Source organism: Megalops cyprinoides, chromosome 6, assembly GCF_013368585.1.
Source record: "Megalops cyprinoides isolate fMegCyp1 chromosome 6, fMegCyp1.pri, whole genome shotgun sequence".
In the NCBI taxonomy this organism is placed as follows: Eukaryota; Metazoa; Chordata; class Actinopteri; order Elopiformes; family Megalopidae; genus Megalops; species Megalops cyprinoides.
In genome coordinates this window covers 13,413,207-13,428,378 of record NC_050588.1, presented here as the reverse complement: position 1 = coordinate 13,428,378, position 15,172 = coordinate 13,413,207, and the positions used below count along the sequence as shown (strand labels likewise).

General features: G+C 39.2%; 1 protein-coding gene across 1 annotated transcript; it reads right to left on the bottom strand.

Moving 5' to 3' along the window:
• Window positions 1-227: 227 nt before the first annotated feature.
• On the bottom strand, window positions 228-13,749 carry LOC118779463 (renin-like). The gene is made up of 9 exons (XM_036531586.1): window positions 13,682-13,749; window positions 11,269-11,422; window positions 10,942-11,065; window positions 9,958-10,076; window positions 6,435-6,631; window positions 5,950-6,072; window positions 5,614-5,758; window positions 1,252-1,350; window positions 228-389 (listed from the first exon to the last, which is right to left on the bottom strand). Exons 1-9 carry the CDS (start codon window positions 13,747-13,749, stop codon window positions 228-230), a joined length of 1,191 nt encoding a protein of 396 aa, XP_036387479.1.
• Window positions 13,750-15,172: the final 1,423 nt, after the last annotated feature.

Below are 15,172 nucleotides of genomic sequence, written 5' to 3'. Positions count from 1 at the left end.
TTACGAGTGGTAATAAAATAGCTCTGAGAAGTTGCTTATTTGATGTCTGAAGTTGCTGTAAAAGACTGATTCTTTCTGAGTTTGAATTGATTAGATGGGACAGCCATGCTCAACCACAATATGACTGCTGGGAAATTTTAACTGGACAGTGAGCAAAAAATATTCATATTATGATGAAGAGAGATTTATAGCAAGGGATTATGGGATGGCATGCCATGAAACTGCTGTCACACAGCTGTGGCAAAGCCGATCCGGTTGTTTCGGCGATCAAACTCGGTGTAGTAGCGGGCAATAAAGTTGGCACCGAGGATCCAGATGGGGCCAGTGGGTGGGGGGACATCAAGGCTCTTGAAGGTGACGGTACAGATGTCCTCTCCAAACTGTGACTGCTATGGGTGAAACGAGTGAGGGACGACTGTGAGTGTACCTGCCAAAGAGTAACTGAAAGATTGAAAATGTATGCTTCTTGTCAATTTGAATTTCGTTGCATGACTGTTCTCTTTGAAAGTCTTCCATGGTAGCCTATGTGAATTTATTGACTAATTTAATACATATGTATCTTGTTAATCTACAGTACCAGTCAAAGGTTTGGACACACTTTTCTTTGTTTTTGTTACTATTTTTTTTTTTTTACTATTTTCCACATTTTAAATTAGTAGTTAAGCCATCTATACTATAAAATGACACAAATGGAATTATGCAGTGACCAAATAGTGTTATAAACAAATTAAATCTTATATTTTAGAAATAATAGCCAATATATATATTGGCTATTATTTCTAAAATATGTATGACTTGGAAATAAAGTCATACATAGGTATCACCTTCAGTATTTATATTTGTCTAAGAAACAAACCTCAAGCATTTAAGCATAAGTCTTTTGATCAAAATGTCTTTGAATGCATGTTTCCCATTATCTTAATCAGATGTGTCCAAACTTTTGACTGGTACTGTATGTCTGCCATGTGACTGTCACCTAAAAGTAAGAGTGTTCTGTGTAACCTGAGAGATGAGGGGTTCTTGAATGTGAAATTCTCGCTTGTCACTTCACCATTCACCTGCACTTTGTGTTCTGTTAAATTCAGCATTCATCTCTTTCTTCCTTGAAGTTTTCATTTCATAATGACTGCAAGTACATTGTGTTGCTCACACTAAATATCTAAAATCAGAATTCATTTTTACTGGTAATCTCTTGAGGTTTTATTCTTTGAACTGGTGTGCCTGTGAGAAGATTCCAGTAACACACTGTACCCATTGAATGTAATCCTCATCTGTCAGTGAATACTCAACACCACCCAGATGAAACGAGATACTTGGTAAGGATTTTACCAGGTCGCAGTTCACTGTGTACTGTGGGGAGGAAACAAAAAACAGACAGTGATGAATAGATTTATACTCATATATCCAAAGGACCTTAAATAGCCTGGTGAAATAATCTGTAAACCATTAACAAAATGCTTTGTGCAATCCATTAAATTTGGAGATATTCATGAGGACTAGAAGCATGGCAGTTTAGTGCCAATATATGGGAAATGGGTTTGCATGGATCCAGGAAATTACAAGCTTGTATAACATGCATTGCATGTAAAATTGGAATGTATTTTTTAATGCAATAAAAGCATTAAAATTGCATGCAATAAATTACATGTGGACAAACACAGTATCACAGGGGATCATAATCACAGATTGCGCAGGGGAAGGTCATGCAAAACCAAACTCATTCATTTTTTGAAGTTTTGACTCAAATTTTGCTCATAGAATCATATATATGGATTTTCAAGACATTTTTGACTACATGAGCAACTCCTTATAAAACTACAATTCGTGGGAATTAAATGGGTCACTTCACACTAGGTTAAAAATAGCTTCAGCACAAATGCAACATGCTCTAGTAAGATCACATCTGAGCATTGTACCACAGGAAATAGGGAGCTCTGTGCTTGATGATGGAAATTAATGACTGACCTCATAAACTAATAAAAAGAGTAAAAATTACTGCTTAGTGCAGCTATCCACCATTGATCCTGTCTCACTCATTAACCTGAACATAAGACACAGTGCACATTTTCTGGCTATCAGCATCCAACACATCCATTGGCCCTTTTACTTGCTGTGGTAAGCAGAAGAGCATAGAATGGCCCACTCGTCAAATTTTATATCAAAACTTTTTCACTGTTTTATAAACAGTCAATAGCGACAACATGTTGAACCTCTGGAAATTTTTAACAACAAAGTTGTACCCATAGAACCTTTAACCTGTTGTAAGGGAACATTAGTGAAACGCAGTGATAGGTGTATCTTGCTCTCCTTTGAAACAACATGGAATCCTCTCAATACTTTTGTCAGTACTTCGGCCCCCTAGCTGTTGTTTTTGTGTTCTCCCTGTCTGTCAGTGTCATCCATGTGCTTTTGTTTGCAGTTCCCATGTGTTCCAGCCCTGCCCCGCTCTCCGCCCTGTCCCCGCCCACCTGATTTCCTGATCGCCTCCACCTTCCTGCCTGCCCACCTGCATCATACCATCTCCTCGTCAGCCCAGCCCTATATATTCCCTGCTTGTCTCTGTCTTGTTGCCAGTTTGTCTCAGTGTTTTCCTCTGTTGTGTGCCCACCTGTTTACTCGTGTTGCTGATTCCCATGCTGACTCCTGCCTGACTGCCTACCTCGTCCCTGCCTGCCGTCCTGCCTTGGTTGCCTGATCTGCCTGCCTACCCGGTTTTGACTCAGCCTGTTCCTGTTTTGATCCCTGCTCCTTGTTTGCTCTGCCTTGGACTTGGCCTTCCCGGTTTTTGACCCTGCCTATTCTGCCACCACGAACTTGCCCTGCGATTCTTAATAAACCTCTTGGAACCTGTATGCTCCTGGTCTGCGTTTGAGTTTGTGCCTGTGCCTTGACAACTTTCTTTGATGTCTGTAAAGCTCCTGTCACATTAGATGAAGCAGGGTTTGTGGGGTAGTAACAGTAAATTTTCCAGACCTCATGATCTGAATGCTGGCAAATTTCTGATTGTCAGCATTAATGTGATTTAAATAAACTAGGTTTTCCAGAATCTAAGCAGGTCAGTATGTCTATGTCACCCAGACATAATGCTGTACAGATTCATGGATATTTAAATAGGCTGGATGTAAATGAGCTCATATCTCATGCACTGCTCCTTTTGTTAGCCTCTCCAGATGACAAAGTTTCAGTTGAGGGCTCTTTCTAACTGAGCCCTTGTCATTTGTAAATCAAGTCCTCTGTGACTTTGTCCTTTGGTTTCATTGTTTTATAACCATCTCTCTGGGTGGTCTCTTCTCAGTTTCCCTTTCATCCAAGCTATATCTACTTTAACCTATACTGATTTATACAATGTTGAGCTCACAGTGACATTTCCCTTATTAGGAGCTCTATATCAGACGCCATTCCCTTATCTCACTGTGCTGGTGCTCATGCTGTCACAAACTTGTAACCTATATGTGGGGTAGAATTATGGAGGCAAACTGGACATTAACTTTAGTGGATGTATTCTACTACATATACACATATATCTACATATATCCTTTATATGGGGTGTCCAGGAACTCTGGCCAAATTACAAGTCTTACAAAATATTGTTTTTTACTCAGTTGCAAACATATGGATTCATTTATGGAACATATATCAAGTTTTAGGTATGTATGTATCTGTTTCCTATAGAGTCCCCCATGTTTACATAAACTTTCACTGTGTAAGGTGTGAAACATGTTCCTGCCAGATATGCATTTGAGAGCAAAACTTTGAAGCGAAATAAATATAATCATAAAAATATATTATACCTTTCGGCATTTTGACATCCAAACTGGAGCCCTTCCCATGCATTAGTCCTTTTTATGAAAGTAATATCACAGTTTTCGCTTCACACATAAATGAATCGAAAATATGCCCTACAGGATTACTAAGATGCACCTGCAGACAGCAATAGCATTAGTTTTCCCTGCAATAATTCACCCCACAAAAACATACTGAAAATCATATGCTGAAGCCAGAAAACTGTAAAGGAAGAATCAATTGTACTACTGTTTCTAAATTACCAAAGGGTACTAAAATAGGGTTCTATTGCAAGAAATTTTGAGAAAGTAAAATTTAAACAAATCTGTATGGTTTGTTTGCAGAATATGCTAGAGAGAAATGCTTAGACTAGAGGATGGATTTGCCCATTACAGGAATATACAATGCAGCACACAGGGTGGGGTACACCTGGTGGCAATGAATCGGGGAGGGGGAAATTGTCATATTGAATGAGCTGCACTCCTCAGAGGGTATTGCAATACACAAGCCAAATCAATTGCAATCAACTCCCCCAAGACAAAAATGGTGCAACTGCACTATTTTGTGCATGCGTTAGGCACTGCCCTGTGACAAATCCAGTCAACATCAGGTTTTTCCTGCTTGGTCTGGACATGAAAATGCTTGCCTCCTGCACTTGCATCTGTTATGTAAATACTTTGCAGGTGGTCTTGGTTAGATTTTGTCAAGCTATAATCTTCCTGGACACCATCCTGTCCTGCAAGTAAATGTGTATGTGACATATTTACATTTGTGAAATTACCATTTACAGCTGACATGATCAGAGTGATTACATTTACAGAAATGAAGAAAAAAAATAATGTTTTTCCATAATGCTAAATGTCTGCCAGACATCAGTAGTTAACAAGAATATGTATATAAATAGGGGCACCACTGCATTTAAGAAAGGAGCCAAGTCTGCTCCCACCTGAGAGGGTCCACACATGCAGGAGCTGAGATGAAAAACGTTGGTGCGCTGCAAGTTATAGCTCATGTCCCAAGCTGCTCAAAGTTTGTTGAGAGTACTGGCCTTTAAAAATCAGATAAATGTCAGATTTTAACTGATACTGGCCACGAAAATGAAGCAAATGACATACTATGCTATTTAAATTCAATCAATCTGACACCTGAACTCTGGCTTGTGATCAACTCTGCATGACCCCACAAAGGAGAATTTGTTCTCATGCTCAACATGCTGACAGAGTGTATCATTTAGTTCAGTTTCAGTAAGTTGTCAAAATGGCAAAAAAAAAAAAACAGCTAAACTAAAACTAGTGAGCCGCACAGAAAAAGTGCTCAGCACTCCTAACTCAGAACCAGCCCCTAACTTTATAACTCTGTGGTAGATGTGTGTGGAAATGCTCGAATGTACTTCAGGAACTCCCTTGCTGATAGTCTAAACACATAGGTGATCTTGAATCATGATGCCCCTGGTGTAGGATCTGCAAGTTTGGATAGCACCTTAGGAATCTTGGCATTAGCCCTTAGGAATCTTGGCCTTGGGCCTCAGACCCTCTAAATGCAGACCTGGCTGTGGATGTCCATATTGTTCTCTCTCAGTTTGAAAATGTTCTCATATCACTGTTTTCCCTCACTGCAGGAAATATCAGTACAGCTTTTATAATTTTCATTAAGTCCTTTGTAGTTTAAAGAAGATGTGACTTTTGTGGCAAGGTAACAGAACGTCATTCCCCACTTAGGAGGGCTTGTGTGACAATCAATCTTCCTGAATTGACAGGAGTGTTGTGCAAACACGCATATCTGATCTGTTTGAGGACAGCAATTCCAGTAATCAATATTTTGAGAGCGTACCCCTCCCTCCGCGAGTTCTGTGGCTCCAATAGCCTTCATCAATACTGACACGGAGGAGGCAGGACCTGTGATGTAGGAGGAGCCGGTGTCAATCACAGCCGCACAGCCCTCCTTACAGAATAAGGTCTCTGCCCCTACGGAAACCCTGGGATGTGGGAGAGTAAAGAGAACATGGATAATGCCAAGACTGTGTTCATTTTGTTAAGAATACATTACATTATTTTGCCCACTGATGCATCTGGTACAGGTGCGTTTAACTTACCTGGCTCACCTGGCTATGAGTCTGTATCCTCAACCATTACCCAGCACTTCCACCTGTTTGAATCGCCACCTTACCCTTTCATCCTGACCTCCCATTTGCCTGTCTCGCTGGTTGGCAGGTAGTTGAAGGTGCCAGTGTAGTAGTCAGGATCAGTGCCTCCCAGGACAATCTCTCCACCAGGTGTGTGCTTAGGGTCTCTGCCAGACAAATCAATACTCATGTGTCTGTACTGTAGGGGACAGCCTGGGCCCAAAATGAGTGTCTTTACTGACTGAGTCATTCGGGGGCCCTGTTTCCTTATGCGACACTCACACTTGTGGTCATTTCAGTTAGCTATAAACTCTGAATTAATATGTATGTGTAAGATGTAAATTGGTATAATAAACTGTAAACTCATTTAAATATTTCGTTCAATTTTTAGCACTAACTGCAAAAAAGCTGATTCGAACCCTTAGTCTCTCACAAGAACATTTGTAAAAGCTTTGAGTAAGCCTCAGTCAACAGTGGACAGAGAGAGATGTTATTGATCTTATTGCTACTATAAAGATAATGGACATACCGGCTGTAATACACAGAAAAGACCTCTTCCTTGAGGATGTGCTGGGACATGATGCGGTCAAACACCGGGGTGATGCCATCGATGGCGGCGTTGGGGTAGCCCATGCCCAGCACTCCGTCAAACTTGGCGAAGATGAAGGGCATAGCGGGCAGTGCTGTGGCCTCTGCAAATGTCTGCACCACCGGAATCCCGCCCACCTGGCACCAAGAACACAAGAGGAAGACATCACAGCAGACCTTTTGGCCAATCAGCTTCTCCTGCCTCTCCCAATTCAGTCTTGAGATTCACGTTTTTCACACTCTCCACTGTCAAAAAGTGTTTGTCCATTTGAAATCTTTCTTGGGTAAACTAGGAAACTTAAGTGAGTGTTTATTGATAATTAAATTCGAATAATTAAACATTAATAAAAAGGTATTGCAGACCATCTCCAGCTTTTTCTTTACATTCATAAGATTGCCAGTTGTTGAACATAGCTGTAAAATTTTGCAATTTCTTTTACTTTTTTACATTTATAGTTTTAGCAAATACATAGTATGTATATATCATTCATTGCCCTGAAGATCTGCCTTGGTTATATTTATCCAGTATACCTATATGAATTTCCATCCAATCAAACAGTGAATGTCATGTTTGATATGGTTATAGCTATACTTTTTTTGGCTTGGAATCCGACAAAGGGATTGCACCAGGCCACGGGCCAAGGTTGTGGACCATGTGTCATAAAGAAGAAAGAAGAAATATTACATGACTTCTTTCTGAATTATTGAGTGAAAAATCTGCAAGACGCATGCAGTTATAAGATATAATTTACTCATATTGTGACAAATATAGGCTGACTCCCAATAGTGCCAGACTGTGTCCTTTCCTTAAAAGAAACTGACAAGGCACAGGCAAGGACTCAGGCGCGGACCACAAGAACTCCAGAGTCCAGGCGTTTATTAACAAAATCGCAGAACACGCAGGCAGTCCAAAACAGGCAGGGTCAAAATACCAGGAAGGCAGTCCAAACACAGACAGGAATCAAAGCCGGGGACAGGCAGGGTCAAACCAGGTAGTCAGGAAGATCAGGTGAACAAGGCAGGCAGGAGCAAGGTCGAAGAGCAGGCAGGGTCGGTTCGGGGAATAGCGATCAGGCAGAAAACACGGCGGGAACGAGACAGGTAAAGGCACACTGCAACGAACTGGCAACAAGACAGAGACAAGCAGGGTAGATATAGGGCTGGGCTGATGAGGAGATGGGAAGCAGGTGTGTAAGCAGGCAGGAGGGGATGATCGGGTGGGCGGAGACAGGGCGGAGAGTGGGGCAGGGCTAGAACACAAGGAAAACAAAAGCACATGGACAGGGAAAAACAAAACACAATAGCTAGGGGGCGGGAGCACTGACAGAAACATATACACAGCATATAAACAGTCAGATTACTATAATTTAACAACTGAGAACAGGTGATGTGCATTGACGGCTGCCTTCGCTTTTTCCAAACATAAATCCAGATGTAGGAAAAAGAGTAATTGACAACTCATCAGACCATATTACTTTCCCCCACTGTGGTCTCTGAATGACAGCCCTAGCATGTACAGTATATGACTTGGAGCTCTAAATTATCAGATAAGAGAAAGAAATCCTTGGTTCTACCAGTCTGATTTACAAGGGGAAGTCAAATGTTCAAACTGTGACCAATGCTCAATGAAAAGTACTCCAAAATGGCAATAAATCCACAGGAAATCAAAACAAAAAAGGCTCCAAACTGTTCTTGAGGTTCCCAAAAAGGTTAAATCCACAACATGGGACATAGTTATACAGGAGCCTTGCAAATACTTTCCGCTTTGTTAGCCTGAGTGCAAGCTGTTACCAAACAGGCATACAAAATGGCCCCCGTGGCATGTGACCACTTATGCCAGATTCTTCCTGTCTAGATGGAAGGTACATCTATACTATAAAAGTGTCAGAACTTGGCCACAGTCTGACATTACACACCACAGCATAATTATTATCATCATTAACATAATTTCAACATTTATATCGACTTTTTACATCAATTTTGTGATGTATAAATGTAACACATTACAGCACTATGACACTCAAAATGTACAGGTCATAGAGGAATAGACTCAGAGGAATAAACTCACATATTAAAGTGCTGATTTTCAAAAGTATATATTTATATATGTTATAGCAAAAGTATTGACATTAATATGAAATACATGTGTAAACTCCTTTTTAATTGCTGTTAAGATATGAGTTCTCTTTCATTTGGTGTTTCCAAGAGTTTTTCTACCCCAGTATAGAAACACACACATCCCACCCAGCTCAAAGGTTCCTTCCTTTCCTTCTACACACACACACACACACACACAATTTGTGTCAATGAATTATGTTCTTCTAGGATGCAGTACTGACAAAAAACCCTGTGGCTGCCAATGGATCAAGAGGCAAAGGCTGTAAATGACCTAACAAGTCTCAGCATTTAGTGCAATTAAAATGATTCAACACACTTGGCCAGAAAAGAAAGGCAGCTGACTAAGGCAACACCAGAATACAGCTGTGCCATATTTGAAAGTAATGCACTGTTTGTCTTTCGGTCTATCTGCAAGCTTCACCATCCATGAAAGAGTCACAACTGGTCACTTTCTTCTGGTTGTAAGTTTTTCTTCTTCTTCTTCTTCTTCTTATTATTATTATTATTATTATTATTATTATTATTGTTGTTGTTGTTGTTGGTGGTGGTGTTTTTGTTCTCCTCAAAGCAACTAATCTGATATTTTTTCCTTCCATACAAATAACAAAGCTATTATTACGGATAAGCAACAATGATGGGCAATATATTCCCAGTCAGCTACCCCCAGCTTGAGAATCTCTTTTCCCTCACAGCAAGTGACTGAATATAAATCCAGCTTTATTTCCAAACCTTGACAACACATGTTCACCTTTCCCAAGTCATTTACTGAGTGACACATAGAGACTTAGGTGATTCTGGGGTTACAGCGGGGCCCCTCATGGTTATACATGACTACAATCCCATCGCTCAGAACTGGACCACTTAGCTGAAGATACTGAAGAGTTGCACTCTAAAATGTTTTCAAGCTTTCTAGTAACTTATACAGAACACAAATAAGTTTAGATTAGTTTAACTTGGTGGTTCACTGGCAGATTGGAACGAAAGTTTGCAGGCATAGTCGTTCACTTGGTCAGTGTTGAGCAAAGAACAGCTTAGAACTTACATACAGTATAAGTCTGAACACAAAGAAACTGATACAGAGGCAGTGATGCCTCAAATTTAGCACATGTAAGTATAGTTAGTAGATCTGCCTGTCTGTAATTTCACTGTTCTGCATGCATGGTAAGAATGTGGTTTTACTCTCGTGACATACAAGAAGGAGCACTTGTCAATTTAAGAAATGGCTTTAGCAAAACGAACAGTATTCACTGAGAGACCAAGATCTGAAAACCAATATTTTCATAATTGGAAGTGTTTTTTTCCCTTTGGTCTTGGTTTTTTTTTTTTGGAATGTAGGCCGTACTTACCACAACCACATCCTCGCTTAAGAATCCTCGCACATTTCCGGAGGCGTATTGGATGGAAAAGCCTGTGCCATTCTCGATGTGTGTCCGCGATTTCGAGGAATCATATCTGTTGTGGGTAACTGAGAGCATGACACATGCTGAGATGTTTGCGCTAAGAGAACAATTCACTTGAAAAACAAGCACTATTTAAACTTTAAAAATGCCGTGGCAATATGGAATAACTGCTATGGAACAGGATTTGTGACCAGCTGGTTTTAATCCTGGGTGGTATACTGCTTAAATGAGAATTAGCTCAGCACATTTGCAGCTGTGTAAATTGTTTCACTCAACCTTGTAAAGTCACTGTCCTCATCCAGTCCACTTATCCTCTGATCCTCCTTGTCATTTTTTCATGTAATGGTATAGTGTTACATAGCTGATCAAAGACTTAATAATAATAATGAAAATAATAATAATAATAATAATAACATAGTCACATTAAGTGAGATGCAATGTGATGATGCTGCCCTCTAAAGGCAGTAATAGGTACAGACATGTGCACAAGTGAGCAGAATAAACTTGAAAAATGTATGTCCCTTTATCTTCTCTTAATCCTAAACAACACAAGCATGTTGTCAGATTTAATATAAAGCTGCTGGCAAATTATGACATTACCACCACTACCAAAACAGGTTCCTGTAAATAGTGTCCTCCAAATGTACACATAATGACACTGCAGAAATAAATGAATAGATAAATAAATAAATAAAAGAACCCTGGTGTAATTCTCTGCCCGTTGAACATATATCACCAAGATTTCATTAGCCATCTTTACACAGAGCTGTCTAACTGGGTCTGATTATCAAAACAGATATATTCTTTTACTTTTGTAAAACTTCTTTGAAATTTTTAGTTAAATGGTGGTAATGAGATATAGTGTTGACTGTATTAGGGTAAAACACCCTAGATTTTCATTAGAAAATGATGAGGAAGTGTCAGTCTTACAGCAGGCAGTGTAGAGTGGGGAGCAGGTCGCAGAAGGCACCCAGAGGTTCGCTGAGCCTGTGTCGAAAACCACATTGAACATCTGAGCTGGGGAGCCAATGCTAATCTCCCCAAAATACTGAGTCTGGAAAAGGCAAAGAGGCGGGGAGGAGAAGGGTTGGGTGAGGAGATTAAACAGAAGGAGAAGTGAACACAGAAACATTTCCAGTATACACATGCTGTCAACTAATCACAGTAGATTCAACAGAGCCTGAAGAGTGCTGTAGTTAAAAAAGCTTCGTTTGTGTTTTTAGGAGGCCTGTTCTTTTTTTGCAACTGGAGTCTTACATCAAAGTAGTTGATCAGCGGGGTGGGGGCTGTCCCGTTGCTTGAGGAGGGGTTCGCTCCAGCTTCCTCTGCCAATTCATCAAAGACCTGGGCAGGCGAGACCCCCATATCACGCAGAGTCTCCCGAATGGAGGGCATCTTTTTCAAAGCAATTCTGTGAGGATGTGTTGGCATTTGGAAACCGTCACATTACTCCATGTGGTGGGGACTCGATATCTTTCTGCATTTCAAAATTAAATTAAAATACACACATACACAAATATAGCTTTTTGTCTGTGCAAATCTGTTTGGAGTTTAACACTATTTTTGAACTTTCAGTAAAAAGAGAAATGTTTGACAATCAAACTTATGGAAAATGTTCAGTTGGCTGTACCAAGCATACATAAGAAAGCAACCCGTGACAGGACATTTGATAAATGTGCATCAGTCTCAAAAGAACTGTAATAGATGTACAACGTGATATAGTTATTGTTATATTGTATAATATGATCAAACTGGTTAAATTCTTACTTTCCAGAATACTGAAGCATTAGTGGGTAACAATTAAAGAATCGTCTTAACTGTGCTGTGACCTCTGTCTAAATTTGCTTTAACATTGTGAGAGGGATGTAATCTGGGAGGAGACTGTCATTATCTGAGTTTACAAGCAATGTGTTTGACAGGATGGCCGCCGTAAGAACAGAGAAACATGTACATTGCAGTTACAGAAGGATGACTCAGCATATCTACTATCCTCACATTACATTATTGTCTTACACAGGTTATAATGTTATCCATTTATGCAGCAGGGTATTTACTGAGGCAATTGGGGGTTATGTACCTTGCCCAAAGATACAAAAGCAATGCCATAGCAGGGAATCAAACCAGAAACCTTTTGGTTACAAACACTGTTCCTTAGCACCCTGCTGCATCACCATCGGCCTTCACAGGTACTGTGGAATGGTGATGTCAAGGGCCAAACAAATTGCTTGTTATCAGATAATTGCTGTTACGAAATACCGTGGCCAGAGTCATGTTTGATAATGTTCTGCTTTCAGAAAAGAAGCAGTAAATTGAGGCATCTTCAGAAAAGAGCTGTAGGTGACACAGGATAAAATATTGTATCTTTGCCATAATGAAGACGACTTTATGGTATGTACACACTGGATTGACAATTTCAGAGGATACATTTACATTTATTCATTTGGCAGACACTTTTATCCAAAGTGACTTCCAAGTGAGGTACAATACAACACAAGCGAAAAACCATATAGAGACAACAATATTAGAAGCACTGCATGACAAAGTTCCAAAGGTTGGCCAGGCAAGGTACAAACTAGCAGGTAAAGCTAATGAGTGTGTTAAACCATTACAATTTGTTTTACTTTATAGCTTAGTAGGAGAAATTACTGTAGATATGGAAAACTTATTATGAAATAAGCTAAAGTATACCCACGCAAGTCCCACACATGCTATTATATTTCTTAAGTCTGTCGCATGGATAGCGCTTTATTTTAAATATTTATATTGTTCTTTGACAATAAAGTACATTATCATAATGCAAATAGAATATTACAAATGGAATATACACATTTAGGCAGTTAGTACATAGAAAATATAAAGATAATTAGCAGATAGAACATATGGTTTTTCATTTGGGTTAAGACAGGGGAAAAACATAACAAAATTGATATTTAGGTTAAAGTAAACAGACATCATATTTCTTACTAAGAGATGTAAATATACAACATAAATTAATGTCTAAAATACTGCCGCAATGGGCATATGCTTCTTACAAATGAATTTTGACACAAATGAATGTATTCTAACATTGCACCTCCCTCTCAATTATGTAGCGGTGATGTAAAAGTTGTTTAGTGGGCCAGTGTTATCTGTTCAGAACATTGTAACCTACTCAAAAGGTCCTGTGAAATTTACATGGCCTTTTCATTGTCATTCATTTCATAAAACAGCAAACAACCCATTAGGTGAAATGAAGGACTGAAGCTGGTATTTTTAAAGTGGTCCAGAAAAATAGGTAGTATTTGACAGCTTTGATAAAACATTACATTTCAGTGTAATTGTCACTTTCACTCTGGAGTAAGTGCTGGTAATTGCATTTTAACCATATTACTACTCCTTTATGCTGAGTTATAAAGTATGATCAAAATATACTGTATATGCTGTACACACATGTGATAATGATCAATATGTACATTATCTATATTCTTGCAGGTATATATTTTTCTGCTTCATCCAAAAAAAAAAAAAATGCAAGACTCTAAAAGTAAAAGTGGAGATACCTTGGTTTCTTTAAACCTAAACCATTGGAGCCAGCACTGAAACTGAGCTAAGAATCTTCCCTTAATCCACCACCGCTGCTCCCTTCAATTCTGCAGAGACACCTATGCTGCATTGAGATGGAGAGGATTACCTTCTGAACGCCTGGCTGGTGGACATCAGGAGGGACAGCGCGATCAGAGCCCAGCATCGCAGCACCATGGTGAGAACCGTGCTGGTGGGCAGCGGTGAGAACACACTTAAGGCTGTCTTGGAAAGGAAAAAGGAGAAGCAGATGGAATCGGCAATTTGTCCTGCTTTTCCTGTGTCTGATGGACTGGGCTCTTCCCTTGCTTTTTATATCATCTCTGCTTCGTTAAGCACAGTCAGATTTCTCATAGTAGTGACCACCCCCACCTTATGCTAAATCTTTCCCTCCTCGGGAAAAGTGGCCATAGAGCACTCTGAACTTTGACCCAAGTTCAAGTTCTGAGATGGTAAACGGGGACATTTTGCTCTCAAGTCAATATTTTTGACAAGGCTAACGTCATCAACATGCTGTACATCTTCCACTGACCGAGACATTTGGAGGAAAAGGGAGAGAGGACCTTTCTTACCTCAGGGTATAAGAAAACGGCTTTTGGGTGGAGTAATAATACCCCTTCAAAATTCAGATTATTTTCAACACTATGGTTTGAAAAGAAAGCATTTAATACAAAAAATTGACTTTCAACATTGCATGCAACACAAAGATCACAAGCCATTAATTTTTACATTTAATCTTACAGCCTATTCCAGGATGATTTAATAATATATAAGCTTATTGAAAGGAATGTAATTTATAATAGAAAAATTTATGCCAAACCATTTTGATCATTTCTAGTATTGATACTGTACAGGTGTGGTTGATGAGCATAGCTATCTGAGTTCATTAGGCAATGTCTGGCAAAGAGATGAGTGTTTTAAGTCAAACACCAAAATGTGAGAGTTTTTAAATTAGTATTTTAATTAAAACATCCGCTTCATGCAAATGCATAATAATTAAAATAATACTTCAATACTAAAATTGTTAAACATTATAGTCCACAAATAGACCTTCCTAATTCAACCACATTCTATTCTAATGTAAAATCCCTTATGGCAAAATAACAAAACCCTAAGTCTAAAAGACAGTGGACAATGCTCAACAGTGCTAATACTGAAAAACTGGATTAAACAGCACCAGAGGTGGATGAGCAATAACATGACAAAACAAACAACCAAACATAGATATTAAAACTTGAACTCTCCCTTTAAAATGTGTAGACGAAATATAAATATACATACAATTATATTAGTATAGAGAATATTGAAGTGATAATGAAGATATGCATTGTGAGAGGGAAAAAAATTCTGTGAGAAGACAGCAGTTTACATATACATTTACATGTATTCATTTGAAAGACGATTTTATCCATAGCAACTTACAAGTGAAGCAGAGTACAACAACAAGGCAGTTCGCATCAACAAGGTAATTTAGATAAGATTTGAGAAAGCTAGGTTAAAAAAAAATGTATAGTTAGGTGAGAATGTTGCAGTTGCCAGTTATAACCACAATAAAGGGTTGAAATCCCATGTAACCTTTAAGTGGAAATCACAGTGGCCC

Coding starts and splice junctions, on each gene's coding strand:
- LOC118779463 (XM_036531586.1), bottom strand. CDS start 13,749: ATGGTGCTGCGATGCTGGGCTCTGATCGCGCTGTCCCTCCTGATGTCC. Junction 6,073..6,434: donor TTTTCTGTGTATTACAGCCG/GTATGTCCATTA, acceptor TTTGTCTGGCAG/AGACCCTAAGCACACACCTG. Junction 5,759..5,949: donor TGGGAGGTCAGGATGAAAGG/GTAAGGTGGCGA, acceptor CCCACATCCCAG/GGTTTCCGTAGGGGCAGAGA.